Source organism: Pimephales promelas, chromosome 11 (genome assembly GCF_988280905.1).
Source record: "Pimephales promelas chromosome 11, fPimPro1.hap1.1, whole genome shotgun sequence".
NCBI lineage: Eukaryota > Metazoa > Chordata > Actinopteri > Cypriniformes > Leuciscidae > Pimephales > Pimephales promelas.
Window position 1 is genome coordinate 8,850,985 of NC_142779.1, and position 17,470 is coordinate 8,868,454.

Consider the following 17,470-nt stretch of genomic DNA (forward strand, 5'->3'; position numbering starts at 1 on the left):
GATGCCCAGTTAATTAGGCTCTTGAAAAACAATACACAGCACATAGTAAAGTTCAACGTTGCGTGCATATTTAGGCCTCCAAAAATATCCACTTTACGACCGTGTCTGTAAATCAGCAGAGGGTCAGGAGGATCAATCTTTGCATCATGTGAACGCCTGCGACGGCTGCTCCCTTTGCACAAACAGACACCGCTCTTTGTATGAGAGAGGATGCCCATATGGCTGTTTTACAGTGTACCATAAACAGAGGAGATAAACAGAGGAATGTGTGATTCTAATTTCCTTTGCAGACTGTAATGTACAGTGGGTGGAAGACGAACGGGGAATAGAAAAGTCAGAGATTGCCTAACCGCATTACCGACCTCGAATAACAGTATACGCACACACACAGATAAATTAGAAGATGCACAGCTACGCAAAGTTGATCGGCCCTCCAGAAAATGACATCTATTCATATCCCACCATCAGCAAGTGCAAATGGGACATTCAATACGCAAGCATGGGGAAATCGTAAATAAAGAAATAAGGGTACAAAATGTCCACCTTTCATGTGTGTGTGTGTAATGAGAGGTGGGTGAGCAATCACGTGATTTTTAGAGAGAAAGACAGTCGTAAAAAGACAGAGGACATCGTTTATTACATTATCCTCATTATTTTCTCATCCATCCACTTAACCAATCAAGCAACTGTTGCACTGAAAGTTCACCTACATTAAATTATGAATCGCATATATTGGAAAGTTCTCAGATGTTCACAGTGTGCCGATGGCCCATGACCTGCTCCAATGACATTGAGATTCGGTGGAAAATATGGTATTGACAGAGTGCCACAACGATTACCCACAAGTCGAGACGGGCACAAAGTAAGTGTCGATTACAACAGCCTGATCAAATGCGCACTTGATGCTTTGTGTCACACACACACACGTAATCACACAAGGAGAGAAAATTGAGACATCAACTGATTTGAAGTTCAACCCTCTGGCGAAGGATGCAAATCACAGTCTCATTATGTATGTGTGTGTGTGTCTGTGTGTATTGGGGGGAAGACGAGCACAAGATTTAGTGTCTTCCCACTTCTATTACCTACTGTGTTTACACGAAGGCTTTGAGCAAAGGGAAAGGACAGAAAGAGAGCGATGAAGGTGCACTTGTGCGGTACAACAGCGCATGTGTGTTGCATGCGGTATTAGACAGACTTCTCGCAATGAGATTAATTGAACAGCAACATTGCGTACAAATAAGACCTACTCTCCCAGAAGACTACCAACTACACGTACCCGCTCGTTTCCACGCGCACTCTTGTGCCGCCTGATCAGACATATAGGTTTTGTTCCTAGCGCTGCCCTAGGTACTTGATTTTGATCTGTGTTTTGCATTAGTCTCCCTCTCCCTCATTTATATTCACGTGCGTCGCGTGTGCATCTGAAATTTCTGTGCGGGTCTCTGAAAGCCGAGATGTCATATTTTATTTCTTTTTTCCTGTTTACTCGACTAAGATTAACAGCGTAAAAACATTTACGACGCATTCCAGAAAACCAGCCCCGAAAAAGCCTGTCTGCATTCCAGCATAACGCACCCCAAAGAACAGCAGCAACAGCAGCAGCGGTGGCAGCGTGTGAGAAAAACAATCCACAGACCTGCAGGATTCAACAGAGAGAAAACTTACAACAACACACAGATACACATGCATCCTCTCCACTGCACATGTTTAGCACACACAGTCTCAAATTTCAGGGAACCCTCAGATCCTCAGTTGTGACGGCGCAGGGACATGTGCATATGTGTGGATGTGTGCGTGTGTGTGTGTGTGTGTGTATATGTGTGATAGTGCATGTGGCTCTTACCGGATGGCACGAAATGAAGAACTTTGTTTGCTTCCATCATTCCCTTCTCAACCCATAATCATCCTGTAGTCCTGACACTAATGAGGGCAAGATCACCTCTGCTCCGGTCTCCTCTCTCTCCCCTCCTCTCTTCACTTCTACCTCTCTCTCTCTCTCTCTCCCTCCCTCTTTCTCTCTCTCTCTTTCTCTCTCTCTCATTCCTCAGACATATTTAGTGAGTCAGCCTTGCCCTGCCTCCGCTGAGCTGTGACTCTGGGTCCTAAAGCCTACATTTCCTGCGTTTCACTTTGCGTACTTGATGCTTGCTGTCATAAATCATACACGACAAACTCTGTCTAGCATTTAGCATTACTTTTGTATGAGAGAGAACTGAGTCTGTGCCATTGTCAATAAAATGTGTATTTGGATAAATGATGTATGATTTTGATACAGGTGGCGTGCCTGTAGGATTGATGTCACTAATGCCCTTCGCTTCTTTTACAATAACATATACTGTAATGTCGTGCTACAGAATCAAGCAAATTCATGGCAAGCTAGAAATACACACCCTGTTGTGAGGTGTGGTGCTTTTGGATCTTATGATGCTATTATTTTTGGTGTGGTGCTTCTGAATTATTTCATGCTGTTATTTTTGGTGACATGTTGAAACAATAATGTTTCAGAGAGATTTATTGCAAAGATGGCTTCAGAAATTAGCTGACACATTATAAGCATCTTGTTCTTAGTCAGCTGTGTTTGAAAATCTACACAGTCCTATACGGTTAAACCATTTCAAACAGATGTTTAAAAAAGTACGCAAATATAGCACATTATGGCAGTCGAATAGATTTTGAATGACAAACATTCAAGAAATTTAAGTCAATGGAAGACTTTTTTTAAATTAAGCTTTAATTTTAAATTATAAAGCTAATGAACCAAATACAATATATTTTGCACCTCTAAAAGAAAAGATCTCCGAAAATGAAAATGATTTGACCCTTTATTCCCTCCAAACCTGTATGTTTCATCTGTGAAACATAAAGGAAGATATTTTGAGAAATGTGTTTTTCATGTCCATGCAATGGAGGTCGATGGTAACCAAAACTGTTTATTTACTGTACCAATATTCATTTTTGGGTGAACTATCCATTTACGTTTGAACAATGGCTAAATAAATTACAGAAAATTGTAGAGAAGTGGTAAAAGAAAAAAAGAGGAAGATGATTATAAACAAAAATGAAAAAGCAACAGTAAGCAAAAAAGATGATGATAAACCAAAAGGCAAACAAAAGTAGTAGAAGATCAAGAAGACAAAGCAGAAATAGAGAAATCCTGAAGTAGAAAATAAACTACTTATGATGAGGAAGATGACGACAAAGAAGAAGCAGCAGAAAATAATGTTGAAGATGAAGAAGGCGAAGAAGAATAGAATGTTCGAGGAATTTCTAGCAAGCACTGTAATGACTCATCATTCCAATGGCTGTTTGTTTTATTTCTCTGTCGAGTGGGGTTGGAGGGGGGGGTCTGGTTTTTATTTCAGCCCTCACAATAAGTCTTATAAAAAGTGTTGAACCTCTCCTCCCTCCATTTTGTTGCCATCAAAGGCTCTTTCCACAAAACACACCTGCTGGCAGCATGTAAAACAGTTTTTAGAGGCATGTGTGTATGCGTGGCTGGAATGTGCAGACAACTCTTGTGTAAACCCTAGACTGTATTGTGATGCACTGCTCTTTTAAACTATTCAATTATGGCCAGACAGATTACCTCCCACAATACGACATGCAAAAAAGCGCTTGAAACATCCACCTACGCTACCAACCATTCAACACAACGACATTACTGAAATATACAGTATGCTGACCGTACATGCACGTAGTCTGATTAAGTCAAAAGAGACGTGGTGTATGTGGGGTGTGAAGGGTTAAATCCTGATGTGGGCACAGGATGCTGTGGGTACACAGAGTGAGGTCAATCTTTGACCTTGCTATTGTCCTTGAGTTCAGCAGTTGTCCGGAGGAGCCAGACAAACACACATACAGCACAGCGAAATATTTGGGCTAGATTAGGGACGCAATGTCCATTGGCCAACAGAAAGAGATCCCTACAGCAAACCAAAGAGGGTTCTGGGTGACGCACTGCCCCCTAGTGTTTCATGTTTTGTGGGGAATTTTCATAGACATGATTTTTAGACTGTATCTATCCCCTAACTCTAAACCTACTTTAATAAAAACATCCCTTAGTGGGATAAAAAAGCGGTTTTCCTCATTGGGACCAAAAAATTCCCCCACAAAGACAAGGATTTCAAATATGGCCATCTTTGTGGGGACATTTTGTCCCCATAGAATAGGGTATACCACACACACACACCCACGCACACACACACACACACACACACACGCTGTCACTTGTGTGCCCTAGACCTCACTTCCTATCTGTGTTTAACTGTGATAGCCAGATCATAAGCTTCACAGGAAATGTTGTGTTGTCTTTCTGGACAAACAATGGGTATTGGAAATTTATGGGTAGTGACTGCTGACTGTAACACTTTAAGTCATGAGGTACAACCCCAAAACGTCACTTACCATACTTTAGCATAATTCCTAGACTATCCATTCACATTACAAACATAAGTAATTGTGTTCTAGATAAGTAAAGCTGATAATTTACTCCCAAAAAGGTTTGAGTGTTCTTAAATTATTAATAATTAAATTAATAATTAAAAATAAATCATAAATCATTGGTCTTTAACATATATTTTGAATATATTCCTTTGAAAAAAACAATGTATGTTTTGGTTTTCTGTGATGAATTCTAGATTTTTATACAAATTATGTTCATTTGTCAGAAAGGTATTTGATCTTGTTATCAAGCTGGCAGACATAGATGAGGTTTTGTCGACATTTAATGAAACATACAAAGATTACTTCTTACAAAGAGAACAATTATTAGCAAAAAATAAGAGTTGATTATTTTTATGGCTGGGCAAGTAAAAATCGAAAGGCCTTACTGCAGATTATTTATTTTGTTAACTGATGTTTCAATGCTTTTATTGAAGTAGTGACGGCTATTTTCTTCTGTACTTCTGTATCAGTTTCACATACCGGTACATCTGAGTGAAACTGATTATTGAAAAAGATGATTGGTGAAGTCCTGCAAAAGATTGTTGTTTTACCTGAAGATCGAAAATTTTGATTAAGCTTACATTTAAAAAAAAAAAAAAAAAAACATATGCAGGGATGAATCATTCACAATATGATCAATAAGATGCATTTACAAAATAGATTGGGAGAATTTTCATTTCATGTTGACTTCACTTGAACCGAACCCACTGAAATGTTATTATGCCCTGAAAAGGCTAAATGCAGTAACTGCACAAGATGTCAAATTGGGTTTTGTTAAGCTGATATCAGCGGTAACAACGTCACAAAGTTAAAGGGGAACTTGGCAACTCTAACTATATTTCTTCACTGATTTTCACTTTTGTTTGTGGCATGTTGATTCGACGATCTCCCCCTACAGCTGTGGGGCGTATATTTCATAACACTGTCTTAAAAAAACTCACTTGCGGCAATAATAACAATAAATAACAATGATTTGTGATTATCAGAGCCAGCCAACTTTATCATGTGGAGGTATACGTCTACCGAGGTGGGTAATACATCATACACATTGAGGGGGACGAGTGTATTAATGTCAAATTGGCGTAAAGTAGTTTGTGTTTCTCACTCGTTCTCGTTTACGTTAGTCTCGGGATGCTGCCGGGATGTTAGTCCCACTGTTGCAAGGTTGGTTTTCTGCCTGGGAACGGTAGGGGGAACTGTCATGGTTCTCACCAGAACAGGTTATTTAACCATCCAAATGATTTCTAAACTGTTATTAAGTTGAAATAGTTGCCAAGTGCCCCTTTAAATTTGTCCACTTTCTTTAGTTTTCTTTGGTCAAGCCCTGCAAACACCAGCTCTTTTTGAGTTTGCTTTACACACAGAGAGAGATTTGTATTGTATCTCCAGGAAGAGCCAACAGTCAAACTAAGCGAACAACAAAGGGTGGAGCTTCCTTCCCCTGGACCCTCACCTAATGTAAGTAATGTATCAGTTAGAGTATAAGTGTCTGCGAATGTACGAATGTACACGTGCTTGTAAGAGAGAATCGTGAAGATTATAGATAGTTCCATCTAGGTTGAATAGCTTGACATACTAGAACCAATGGAGCAAAGTAGTCTGTCAGAACATTTACTGAATTCACAACCTAAGATGATAAAATGATGAAGAGAGTAATAAAAATAAATCTTCCGTACCTCACACTTGCAGTTCTTTATGAGCTCCAAGGCCGAGAGAATATGTGGGAGAAAGCATGTTATGTCTACAATTGTACAAAGGGAACTTTTCGATTCTTGTCAGGTGAACAAGAATTCGAAATGGCACCACTGCTGTGGCGATTGCTGATATTTATAGGTGTGCAATGATGCCTTAAAAAGAGGCTTTGATCAGATATCCTGATAGCTTTTCACTTCACGAGCCTAACAACTGAAAGACAGCAGAATAAAAAGATGAGTCTTCATTCAGCAGTCCTTCCTTCCCTCATTACCCTAAGAGCATGAGCCCAGGCACCTTATGTGAAGCTCTATTGTATAGCAAGCTATTGGGACACTCATCCTTTTTTTGCTCTGTCTTGATAAGGAACAGAAAAATACAGCTTAATCATGAAGAAAAACCAGTGAAGGTAATTATGCTGATACAAAATCATTGTTCGTTGCACATTTTTAATTTAAATGTGTTAATAATACATGATGACTAAATTGTTTTTAAAAGAGTGCAGATGATGAGATCAGATTTCAGTTTTTTTGGAAAGTCCTAATGCAGTGTGTCAGTCCAAATGACTGCATGTATATCAAATAAAGAGACTTACATAGATTTACATACCATATAATTATAACATAATTTTAAATGATCCATATGATCCATCCATGGTTAATAGGCTGGGCATTTTTGCACTCTAACTTTGTCCTTGTGTCAGTCTGGGATAACTAACATGGGCTAGACAATGGGACTGCAGCAGTGATGATGAAGTTTTGATTTCTGAAAAATGACATATCCCTTAAAATTACCATGGTAACTATACCACAATGCGAAATTGTACAAAATATAAATGTGGTAACTTACAGCCGTCGACTTTCATAAAAACAAAAAAACGAATTAATTAAAAACAAGAAGGCATTTCTGTTTTAAGTAGCCTACATCCTAATTTATTATGCCTTTATATTAGTATAAGTAACTGTAGAATACACTAACTATGGTTGCCGTGGTAATGCTTGTTACATTTTTCATAAAATGTCATTTAGTTCAAGAATATTTTATCGTTTTTGTAGTAGTTTATTCGCTTATGTTACGCAGAGAGCTAAACTTTCACTAACAAACTTTTTTAAAACACGAAAACTCTTACAAATGTTATCACAAGCATATTTCCTTATTTGTTTTTATAACGTTCATAAAGAAAATCACGCAAATAGATGCAAATATTCTTACCTTCAGCAAAGCGGTTAACAGTCACTCCCCTCATGTCTTTACCGTCTTTATCCGTCTTCATGACGTCTTTCAGTATGGTATAGCCTACCTTAAAATGACTGAAATCACATCAAGGGGAATGTTTTCTGAGAGTTAGTTAACCTTTATATCCAAACTATCTAGTCAAGTTGTGCTCTTTTCTCCAGAGTGTGAAACACTGGCAGGCATTTTCGCGGCGCGCGCGAGTGGTACCGCAGGTGTACATGACAGCACGAGCGCAAGGAGTGCAGCACGCGAACAAAAGCTAGTGAATCTGGACCAATCACGCTCCAGCAAAACAGAGCGACTGGACGACACAATGATGGTCCATCAATGGTCATTACGTAGTGAATGTAAGTGGGCGAACAGATTTTATCCTGTTTATGAACATCTTAAACGTGACATTAAGTGAATAAAACACGAATGACTAAAATAGACAACAATTTGAAACTAGTATTATGGGGAAAGGTTTCCCCACTAGAGAGCGCGCAGAGAACGCGACACACGTGCACTCTTGGCAATTTGAAAGACTCTGCATTAGTTTATATATATATATATATATATATATATATATATATAGACCATTTTACAAGATGTAAACAACACTGGTCCAGAAACACTTCCTGTTTCAGTTTGTAACCGTTTTCTTTATTTCACATGTAAAGAAAACATCTTAAAGACGTTTGTTTAACTTTTTGATTCAGCTTTATATGTTCTGTAGGTTGTATTTTATCCCAGCTTTTATGTAGTGTTAAAAAAACTGAAACAGGAAGTGCTTCTGGACCAGCATTGTTTACATCTTGCAAAATATATGATATTTTTTTCCCCTATATAATTATTCAGAAAACTGACATTTAGCTACTGTGGATTTGCTTCAACTTTAGAGGAGAACACTGTAGACTCGACTGATCCTTGCTCAACTGCTGTACTGGACATTTGTCTCCCTTCTGCTTCACCCTGTTTAGTTCGTGGAGCATCTACTACGTGGAGCATCTACTAATGAGCTGATGAGTTGAATCAGGTGCAGTAGATAAGGTTACAAAAAGAGTGCAGTGCTGTGCATTGCAGGTGAAGGATTGAGAACCAAATCCAGTGTTTTCTCTACATGTACTTTTTAAAAATGCTCTTTTTTGGCATCTTTGGTTTCATGAAGAACCTTTAACATGAATTTAACCTTTCAAGTGCTCAAAAAAAATATTAAACTGTTCTTCACAGTAAGAAAAAAACCCGACTCTTTTAAGAATTGTTCACTGAAAGGTTCTTTGCTGAGCAAACAATGATTCCTCTATGGCAATGGCATCACTGTGAAAACCCTGTTTGTGTAACCTTACTTTTAAAGAGTGTAAGATATAGATAAAAGACAGAACACACTATGCCTTATTAATGTGTGTTACTGTTCAAGGCTACTTTTTGGACTTTTATGTTATCACATCTTGAGCAGGAGAAAGACCATGTCTCCATCACTTCATGTCTTCGTGTTATCTACAAGGCTGTATAGAAAAGTCCTTCATTTTAACATGATGCAAACCAGAAACAGGAAAACTTAAGCAAAAACAAGTTTTATTCCAAAACCTGGAGGGGAGAACTTCATGAATAAACACACAACTGTAGTCATTGCTATTTTGGCACAATGCCGATGGGTAATTGGTCAGGGGTAATTCAGCCTGCTAGAGGGGGGTATGTAAGAGGACTCTTGAGGGCCCCCGGCAGACTGTCTGACATGGAGCCCGAGCCAATGAGGATGTTTTTGGAGGAAGGATCTCTATGTATGGAAATAAAAACTGCTTTGTTTTCCCGCACATAGCGACAGTATCCACTATGGTCAGCTTCAATTTCCATATTTACAGAAGGAAAGTAATTTGGAGTTCGAGGTTAATGAGTCCAAGCCTGGCACTGAAGGAGAATTGTTGTGATGAATTATTGTTATTAATATGTGTGTGTGTGTCACTTTATTTCTTCCTCCTGAGTAGACTCAACTTTCCCACAAAGACTTTAATGCCCTTAACAAGGTCAGGATAGACATTGTTTACGCATATTTGTTAGCTAATAAATTTATCCGTTACCAACCACAACCTTCTTCACCCTTCGTGTCAACATTGAATGCCCTTCTTTCTACCCCCCCTCCTGTATCTTTGAGCTCATTGGTTGTCATGATAAGTCCAAGTGTATTTTTAGCGTGCTATCCTTTCATAGGGGTGGACACAGGGAAAAAATAGATATATCCGGCCCCTTGCAATAGAAAACAAAACTGGGATAAATCTGCCACTACCAACACTTCTGAAAGTGACAGAAGGTATGAGTTTCACAACTGCAAAAGGTAAGATAATTGCATTTCAAATGTATTTTGCAGCTTTTAAAAACTAAGGGATCATTTGAAGTATGAACTATGTTTTTTTTTTCCTCTCAATTGCATGGATGAAGCTCAAACTGAACCAATCACGACAAAAAACAGCAACCGAGACCGCCAACCAGAAGAAACTGCCACAGACTCAGACAATGACACGCAGAAACAAAACTTTGATTTGAAAGTTGAAAATGGTATGGTGAAATGCAAACTTCAAAATGTATCTGGGAGCCATGAGGACAGCATCAAAGTCTGTTTGACTAATAAGAGCCACCGAGGAGGTTCACAGTCAGTGGAGCAAAATGACCCAAAGCCCTTAACCATTGTACCGGTACAAGAAAATGTGGTTTCACATAAGGTGCTATTAGAGAACTATGAAGGGAAGTTATGTGAGGAACAAAGGCCGAGCACAAAGCGCCAACTGTCCGCCGAGAGCGCGGCGAAGTCAGTGAGTGTAAGAAAGAGGAGCACTGTGAAAAAGAGCCTAGAGGAGATTGTGAAACCCCTCTTAGTCGCCAGCCCTGGCACGCAATCTGGGAGACCTTATCTACCTGCAGTCTCCTCCTCCCAGAGGAAACCCAGAAAATTGCTGTTCTCCAGCACTGGTATTTTCAGCAAAGTAGACGCATTCTCAATCAAGAAAGGAAAAGAGGTAACAGACAACACACAAGCCTTTGTCCTCTTTGTTCACATAAACAATAGATTTAGGCATGAATATGTGTTTTTCAGTTGAGGGAGCTGGAAGTATTTGATGCTCAGAAGATTGCGTGTGCAGTCACTGAGGGGAGCAGAAATGATCTGGAAAAACTCAGGGCTGCATGGATCTGGATATGCCATAATATTGGTAACTGCACATGCAAAAAATGCATCATGGACCGTAAAAAACTAAGTATTGGAGTGTTTTAGAAGAAAAAAATATTTCAGTTTTTCTACTTCAAAGTTTTACTTTCAATTCAGTGTCGCTAGCAATTTCTGAGTGAAAAATGGTTTCTGCTTATCTTTTTTTTGTTTGTTTCACTTTTAATTCTTTATGAATGAACTTCCTCGTGCAAATTGTCTAATACATTTGTCTGTGTAGAATATGATTTAGAGGGATACCTTGGTATTTCTCCGAAGATTTGTTCATCAGATGAGGTCATCAGGAAGGGAAAGGGTGTGTGTAGTGGATACTCCAGTCTCTGTGTGGAAATGTGCAGGTAAATGGGCACAGGTACCGTATGTACACATACATCATTCCACACTATAAAAAATGATGTGTTGGATTTACTTAAAATATATATGCACCATTTTTGCATCATACTTTTTAAGTAATCCCGACTTGGATTAATTTTACTTAAAATTAACAAGAAAACCTTTGTTATATGTAGCTACTTAAATATTTGAGTTCATGCAACATTCTTTACTTAAAAATATAAGTAAATTCAGTTTAAAATTTTTTTGACCAAGAATACAATAAACGATCGAGTGTACCTTAAGTAAAAAAAAAAAAAAAGTTAAGCTTACATTTTTTTCACAAAAAGGCTCCAATTTTTGGCTGGAAAGGCATCACAGGAAATTTCATATCTATCAAATCTATTGCAAATGTAATGCTCGATTAACTTAATTTTAATCTTAACATGACTTATGTTTTGTCATTTTATTTATGCATACATTTAAGTTCACTTAGTAACTTATATTTTTGTGTTACACACACACTATATATTTATATATATATATATATATATATATATATATATATATATATATCTTAAGTAGAGGTTGAAAAGTTATAAATACTTCATTTTTTTTTGTTTAATCTAATTACTTTTATAAGTAATGGTTGTTCAGCCAACGAATCGTTTTTTAGAGTGCAGTAGAACGCGGCTCTGAACTTTCTCTCTTTCACTAGGGAGCTGGGCATTGAGTGTGTGGAGGTGAGTGGGTACAGCAAAGGCATTGGATACCAGGCCAGGCACAGTTTAGCTGAGAAGCGTTCTGATCATGAGTGGAATGCTGTCTTCGTGGGGGGTCAGTGGTGGATGCTTGATGCTTGCTGGGGCGCTGGCACTGTGGATATGAAAAACAAAACATTTGTGAAGAGGTCAGGCTCCTCAGAGTGTCAGTTGTACATATCATACAGTACACTCATACTGACAAATCATAAGTAGTTTTTACATACACCATTGTTTGTGTATATTCCACAGTATTTAAGAGTTGGGTTCCATGGGAGAGAGAAAAAGAAAAACGTCTCCGTAAAATTATATTTAAAAGCTTATTTTTATGATCAAAGTTTTTATTTTCGAATTTCAAATGGTTATTTTTTATTTTAAGTGTTCCTGAAATACTAAAACAATAAACCGTTATTCTTGCATTTACTTTATAGAAATTAGCAAAGATTTCACAGCAAAAAAACGTGTATCATGACCATAAGACTGATGTTTTGTACTAAAAGAATTGTACTAAAAGCCTTTTTACTTGCTAAAAAGTATAAACTATCAATCTGATGACAGAAGGCATAAAGTAGATTTTTTTTGTTTGTTTTTTTTTTTTTTAAAAACAAGTTTTTTTGGAAAAACAAAACATTTGTGAAAAAACTTTTTTTTTGATCATGATAATTTAGAGGCCTTATAAATCATTTCGTATAAAATATAATACAGCAGGCTATTAATAAAGTTTTATATTGCACTTTGTATTTGATTATATCAGTATATTCAGCCCCCTCTTAAATTACACTGAGTAGACTTTACATTTTTATATATTTTACTTTTTTTTTCTGATTTACAAATGCTTTACAAAATCAAACTTTGTAATTCATCAAAAAATGATCTGGTTGGTTTACAGCAAATTTACAGTCTCTATTCTGAGAAAATAGGATGCAAAATATTGAATAACAACTGCACTAATAAGTACTGATGTCTGTCTCTTTCAGGTATGATGATTTTTATTTCCTGACTGAACCCAGTGAGTTCATAAACTCACATTTCCCTGATGACGAGACCTGGCAACTGCTCACCACACCCATCTCTATGGAAGAGTTTGAAATGAGACCCTTGAAGACCTCAGCATTTTATCAGTTTGGATTGACTCTCACACAACCTACACAGTACAAAACTATCACAGGTGTGCATATGGACACAAAACATCTACTGAACATTATCAGCACATCTACACATGGATAATAGAATAATTCAGAAACTCAAAGGGGAAGATCAGTGAAGCGCACACACACTGTTATGCACCAATGAGAAAAAAGACCGCTGCTGGCATCAGCTCGTGTTGAGAAGCTCTGAGAAAATTGTTTAGACTGCTTGCTGCAGATTAGAAAGTCTCATGAGAAAAAAAAAAAGTTATTGTAGCTAAAACTTACGGAATACTTTCTATGGCATGCACTGCAGCAAAAGCAGGCAAGAATATTAAATAAATAGCGGTAGCAAGAATGGCCGCATACACACTGAAGCTATGCAGTGCCTTAAAAACGACATCTTGTTTATTCTCTGCTGACGTGTTTACTGGTGTGAGGCCTGGACAACCTGTCACTCAATAGCAAACCACAATGATCCAATCAATTCCTGATGGACAAAATCATGTCCCACCCTACATTTTTTCTTGTTCGCGAAGCCGGCAGATGAACCGATGCCTAAGTCCAGGCACTTCTCAACCTTTACGCTATGGAGTTGTTGATGCTGAATGGCAGGCTCACTAATGTGCCTTAAAACGTGCAGCATTATTCAATGTGTTGATGTAATTTCCACTGAAACAGAAAGATAATTTGAACAGCTCCTCCCCTTTTTTTTAAAATGGCGCTTTGTTTACATCACAGACCGCTTAGCTAGAGCAGTTGAGCTTGGTAAAGCCACAGTTTCCTCCTAATCTCTAACAGTTTCTCCATTCCACTTTAAAATATAGCATTCTGTGCAGAATTCAAATGCGTCTGAGTCCGATACATTTTCTGGTCTGCGCTGACTAGCTTTCTGTTATCGTATCTCTGGAATGAGCTGATTGTGTGGTTCGCGTGACACTAACGTGAAACCAGACTTCATTTGCCCCAATGGAAAGTGTCTCCCTATCCCCTATGTAGTGTACTATGTGCCATTCACCATGTAGAAAATAGTAAATGTCTGAACAAGTGAGCGATTATAGCCGTAGTTTCAGCGTCTATTTATCATGTAGGGTGCAGCTACAGATTCTAGAGAGCATTTGATTGGACAGAAAATCTGATGAGAAGCTGAAGTGCATTGTGATGTCATCAAAATCATTGATCTATGTTGGCAGAAGTGAGAGACCAAGTTTTGAATATCTTCTAAATGCAAATTTTGTTATCGTTTTGGAGCACACTACTAGCTTGTAGATAACGGTAAGGCTAACATATTCATACTTGAACATTTAGTTCACAGGGGACTGCCCTGGTTCTTTAAAGGAGTAGTTCACTTTTAAAAAAAACTTTTGCTGATAATTTACTCACCCCCATGTCATCCAAGATGTCCATGTCTTTCTTTCTTCAGTCGAAAAGAAATTAAGGTTTTTGATGAAAACATTCCAGGATTTTCTCCATATAATGGACTTCATTGAGAACCAAACGGTTCAAGGTCCAAATGAGAGTTTCAGTGCAGCTTCAAAGGGCTTTAAACGACACCAGACGATGAATTAAAAAGGATTTCATGACTTGAAAAAAGATTTGTTCATTTTGATGAAGGAGTTTGAACAGGAGAGTCACAAACACTCATCACAGAACAGAGCAAGGTGAGCATTTATGCTTATAAAACTTAAACTTTTTTATTTATTTTTGAAATGGCCGATCGTTTCGCTTGATAAGACCATGATTCATCGTCTGGTGTCGTTTAAAACCATTTGAAGCAGCACTGAAACTCTCATTTGGACCTTGAACCGTTTGGTTTCCAATGAAGTCCATTATATGGAGAAAATCCTGGAATGTTTTCATCAAAAACCTTAATTTCTTTTCGATTGAAGAAATAAAGACACTGAATCTTGGACGACATGGGGGTGAGTAAATTATCAGCAAAAGTTTTTTTTTAATAGTGAACTACTCCTTTAACTAGCTCCTTTAACTAACTGTTGCAAAAGCCTCTTATGTCAGGCACAATATTACTGTAACATTGTGTTAAATGTGTCAAAATTGGTTTTCCACAGACGATGGGGAAGCAATTGTGTCGGTCAGATCCTCTAGACCGTTGACCTTTTCGTATGAGATGAGGCAGCAGGATCACGAGACGGGAACTCTAAAGCAGGAGGAGGTTGACAGCTCCTGTGGTCTCTTGTCAGTTACCCAACAAGGGATGAAGCTGCGATTACTGCCCCCAGAGCCTGGGGCCTACGAGGTGAAGCTGTTTGCCCGACGAGAGGGTGAACATGGCGTTCTGCGGTGGGTTTGCTCTCTTGAGCTGGAGTGCCCGAGTATCCAGAAGAGACAGGCCCTTCCTGATAACCCTTACTTGAACTGGGGCCTGGCGGCGGGGTCATCGGCTCTAGGTGTCAAGGGTTGCAGCACCGCAGGAGAAGAGGCTGTGGAGGTGGGTGAGGGTGGCGAGTGCAAGGTCATCCTACACACAACACGACCACTGATGATGGTGTGTGAACTCACACACCCCGAGCTCGACGCCGCTACGGCCAAGCGCTGCCTTGCATTGCAAATCACAGCAGAGCAGCTGGTGTGCAACATCATCTGCCCTTACAAAGGATTTTACCGGCTGTCCGTATTTGTGCGGGATTACGATAGTGGAAGTGGGACTTTTCAAAACGCCGGGAACTACTTGCTGCACTGTCAAAGTCAAGGGTTGAATCCAAACGTTCTTTATCCTGCAGACCTCGGCTTGTGGTGTGGTCCGGGGATACGCACTCAAGAAGCCGGACTGTCCCATTTCAGCCACACAGGGGCGATAGTGAATGCACCACAGGGGCGGTGCAACATCACCTTCCATTGTGCCACGCCAGACCTACAAATACACGCGGTCCTCTGCGCTGAGCTGCATGAGGAGGTACATTTTCCTTTGTCCCGATATGTACTCCTGACATTCACAGAAACTAAGGTTACCGTGAGTGTGTGCGCACCCAGAGCGGGAGTTTATCGCCTTGCTCTTTATGGACGCAAACCCCCTGAGCAGGACTACATGTCGCTGTGTGACTTTATAATCAGGAGTGTGTGTGAAAAGCCTGGAGATCCCTTCCCCACTGTATATTCAGCGTGGGTAAGAGGGTGTGTGTTGCTGGAGCCCCGCACAGGTGTGCTGCCAACCCAAAGATCAGTGAGTTTTCGCGTGCGGGTATCAGGTGCTCAAAAAGTGTGTGTCGTGGGGGAGAAACGAACGGATCTGAAGATGAATAAGAGCAGAGTTTGGGAAGGTGAGGCAGTCACAGGAAATGCCACACAACTCAAGCTGGCTGCTGTCACTAAAGAAAGCAATGACATGCATGTTCTCATGACCTTTGATGTTCTTAACCTGGAGAATGAACTGTGAACAGAGCATACTTTTGTCTACAGGACACAAGGGCTATGGTCACACTTCAGTTCAATGTGGTCCAACAGATTTTCCTTATCACATGTATTACATTTTTTTGATTAAAGTGTAAACCTCGATGATCAAAATATGATTTGAAAATAAATATCTGTTGTTTGAGAACACTGTAAAAAATATATAATTTTCATAGAAATATGAAAACGTAAGATAACTTAACAACAAGCTAAACTGTAAGATAGAGTATATATCTTTAAATGTGAAAAATGTTTAAATGAACTGTTTTCATTAAAATTAATTAGTTGTTACTTTGTCGTTAGGGTAATAAGAATAAATTTAACTCAATAAATGAACATTTTATTATTAAAAAAAAATAATAATAATTTAAGAATTACATTTAATTCTTCTTAAAGCTGAATGTAATATCTGGACATTTTGAATCTGGAAATAATCAACAATAATAATGTAATACTTTTGAATAATATGAAATGTTACTTAAGCGACAAATACGAATATTTGAAAGATTTCTGAAGAATCATGCGACACTGAAGACTTAAGTAATGTTTCTGAAAATTCAGCTTTGCCATCCCAAGAATAAATAATATTTTAAAATATAATTAATTGTAATATTATTTCACGATATTACAGTTTTTACTTTATTTTTAATCAAATAAATGCAGCCTAGGTGAGTATAAAAGACTTCTTTAAAAAAAAAACATTTTTTAAAAATCTTACCAACCCCAAATTTTTAAACTGTAGTCTAGTATATCACAGAGTATAATTGGAATTGGGCGCTTTGGCTTTAAGTATGAACGTAGCCTAAAATAGGAGAAAGAATAGAGCAAGTGTACATTAGAAACATCTCCAGGTCAAAGCGTTATAGTGGCCACTCATATTTTGAATAAGCTGTTTCTTAAAGACATTTATGTCACTGTAAGTGTGTGTGTGTGTGTGTGTGTGTGTGTGTGAGAATGCTATATTTGCATTGTGACAGTCTATATCTCTCCTGCCTCTTAGGCACTGCAAGTGTCAGGGACATAAAGTGACACTCTGATTAAAGCAGATTAAAGGGCACTCTGGCCTCAGTGTGTGTCCAACAAAAGGGACAATTATTGTCCATCCTATTCATCAATCCCTGACAGTGATCAAAAGGACAGAGATGACCAAACACCTGCCATGTTTAATGTAGCTTGAACATGATGATGCATGACGCTAGTAACAGCAAGGTCATGGGTTTGATTCCCAAGGAATGCATGACTTTTTACACCAGATACAGTCAGTATCTGCCAAATGCGTAAATCTTAATCAA

General features: G+C 38.5%; 2 protein-coding genes across 9 annotated transcripts in view; one reads left to right on the forward strand and one right to left on the reverse strand.

Annotated features, from left to right (window-relative positions):
• The window catches only part of slc4a11 (solute carrier family 4 member 11), a 57,546-nt gene extending 49,981 nt beyond the window's left edge, over positions 1 to 7,565 (reverse strand). For 3 of the 7 annotated variants that reach the window (XM_089116875.1, XM_039672193.2, XM_039672191.2), the window contains exon 1: positions 7,351 to 7,565. Coding sequence is in view for 5 of the 7 variants with exons in the window: in XM_039672193.2 (XP_039528127.2) it covers positions 7,351 to 7,411 (61 nt within the window). In the remaining 2 variants the exon portion in view is untranslated. Of the gene's footprint in view, positions 1 to 1,846; positions 2,020 to 7,350 lie in introns of those variants that run through there. The other 4 variants (XM_039672195.2, XM_039672194.2, XM_089116874.1 and 1 more) reach the window with 2 other exon arrangements.
• Positions 7,566 to 9,581: 2,016 nt separating this feature from the next.
• On the forward strand, positions 9,582 to 16,325 carry ky (kyphoscoliosis peptidase). Of its 2 annotated transcripts, XM_039671831.2 has the most exons (7): positions 9,582 to 9,685; positions 9,790 to 10,364; positions 10,442 to 10,556; positions 10,791 to 10,908; positions 11,601 to 11,792; positions 12,621 to 12,811; positions 14,840 to 16,325. In XM_039671831.2, exons 1-7 carry the CDS (start codon positions 9,664 to 9,666, stop codon positions 16,162 to 16,164), a joined length of 2,538 nt encoding a protein of 845 aa, XP_039527765.2. In that variant the 5' UTR covers positions 9,582 to 9,663; the 3' UTR covers positions 16,165 to 16,325. The 2 variants fall into 2 exon arrangements, with proteins under 2 accessions (XP_039527765.2, XP_088973003.1); XM_089116877.1 differs by lacking the exon at positions 9,582 to 9,685 and having other exon boundaries at positions 9,723 to 10,364.
• The last annotated feature ends 1,145 nt before the right edge of the window (positions 16,326 to 17,470 follow it).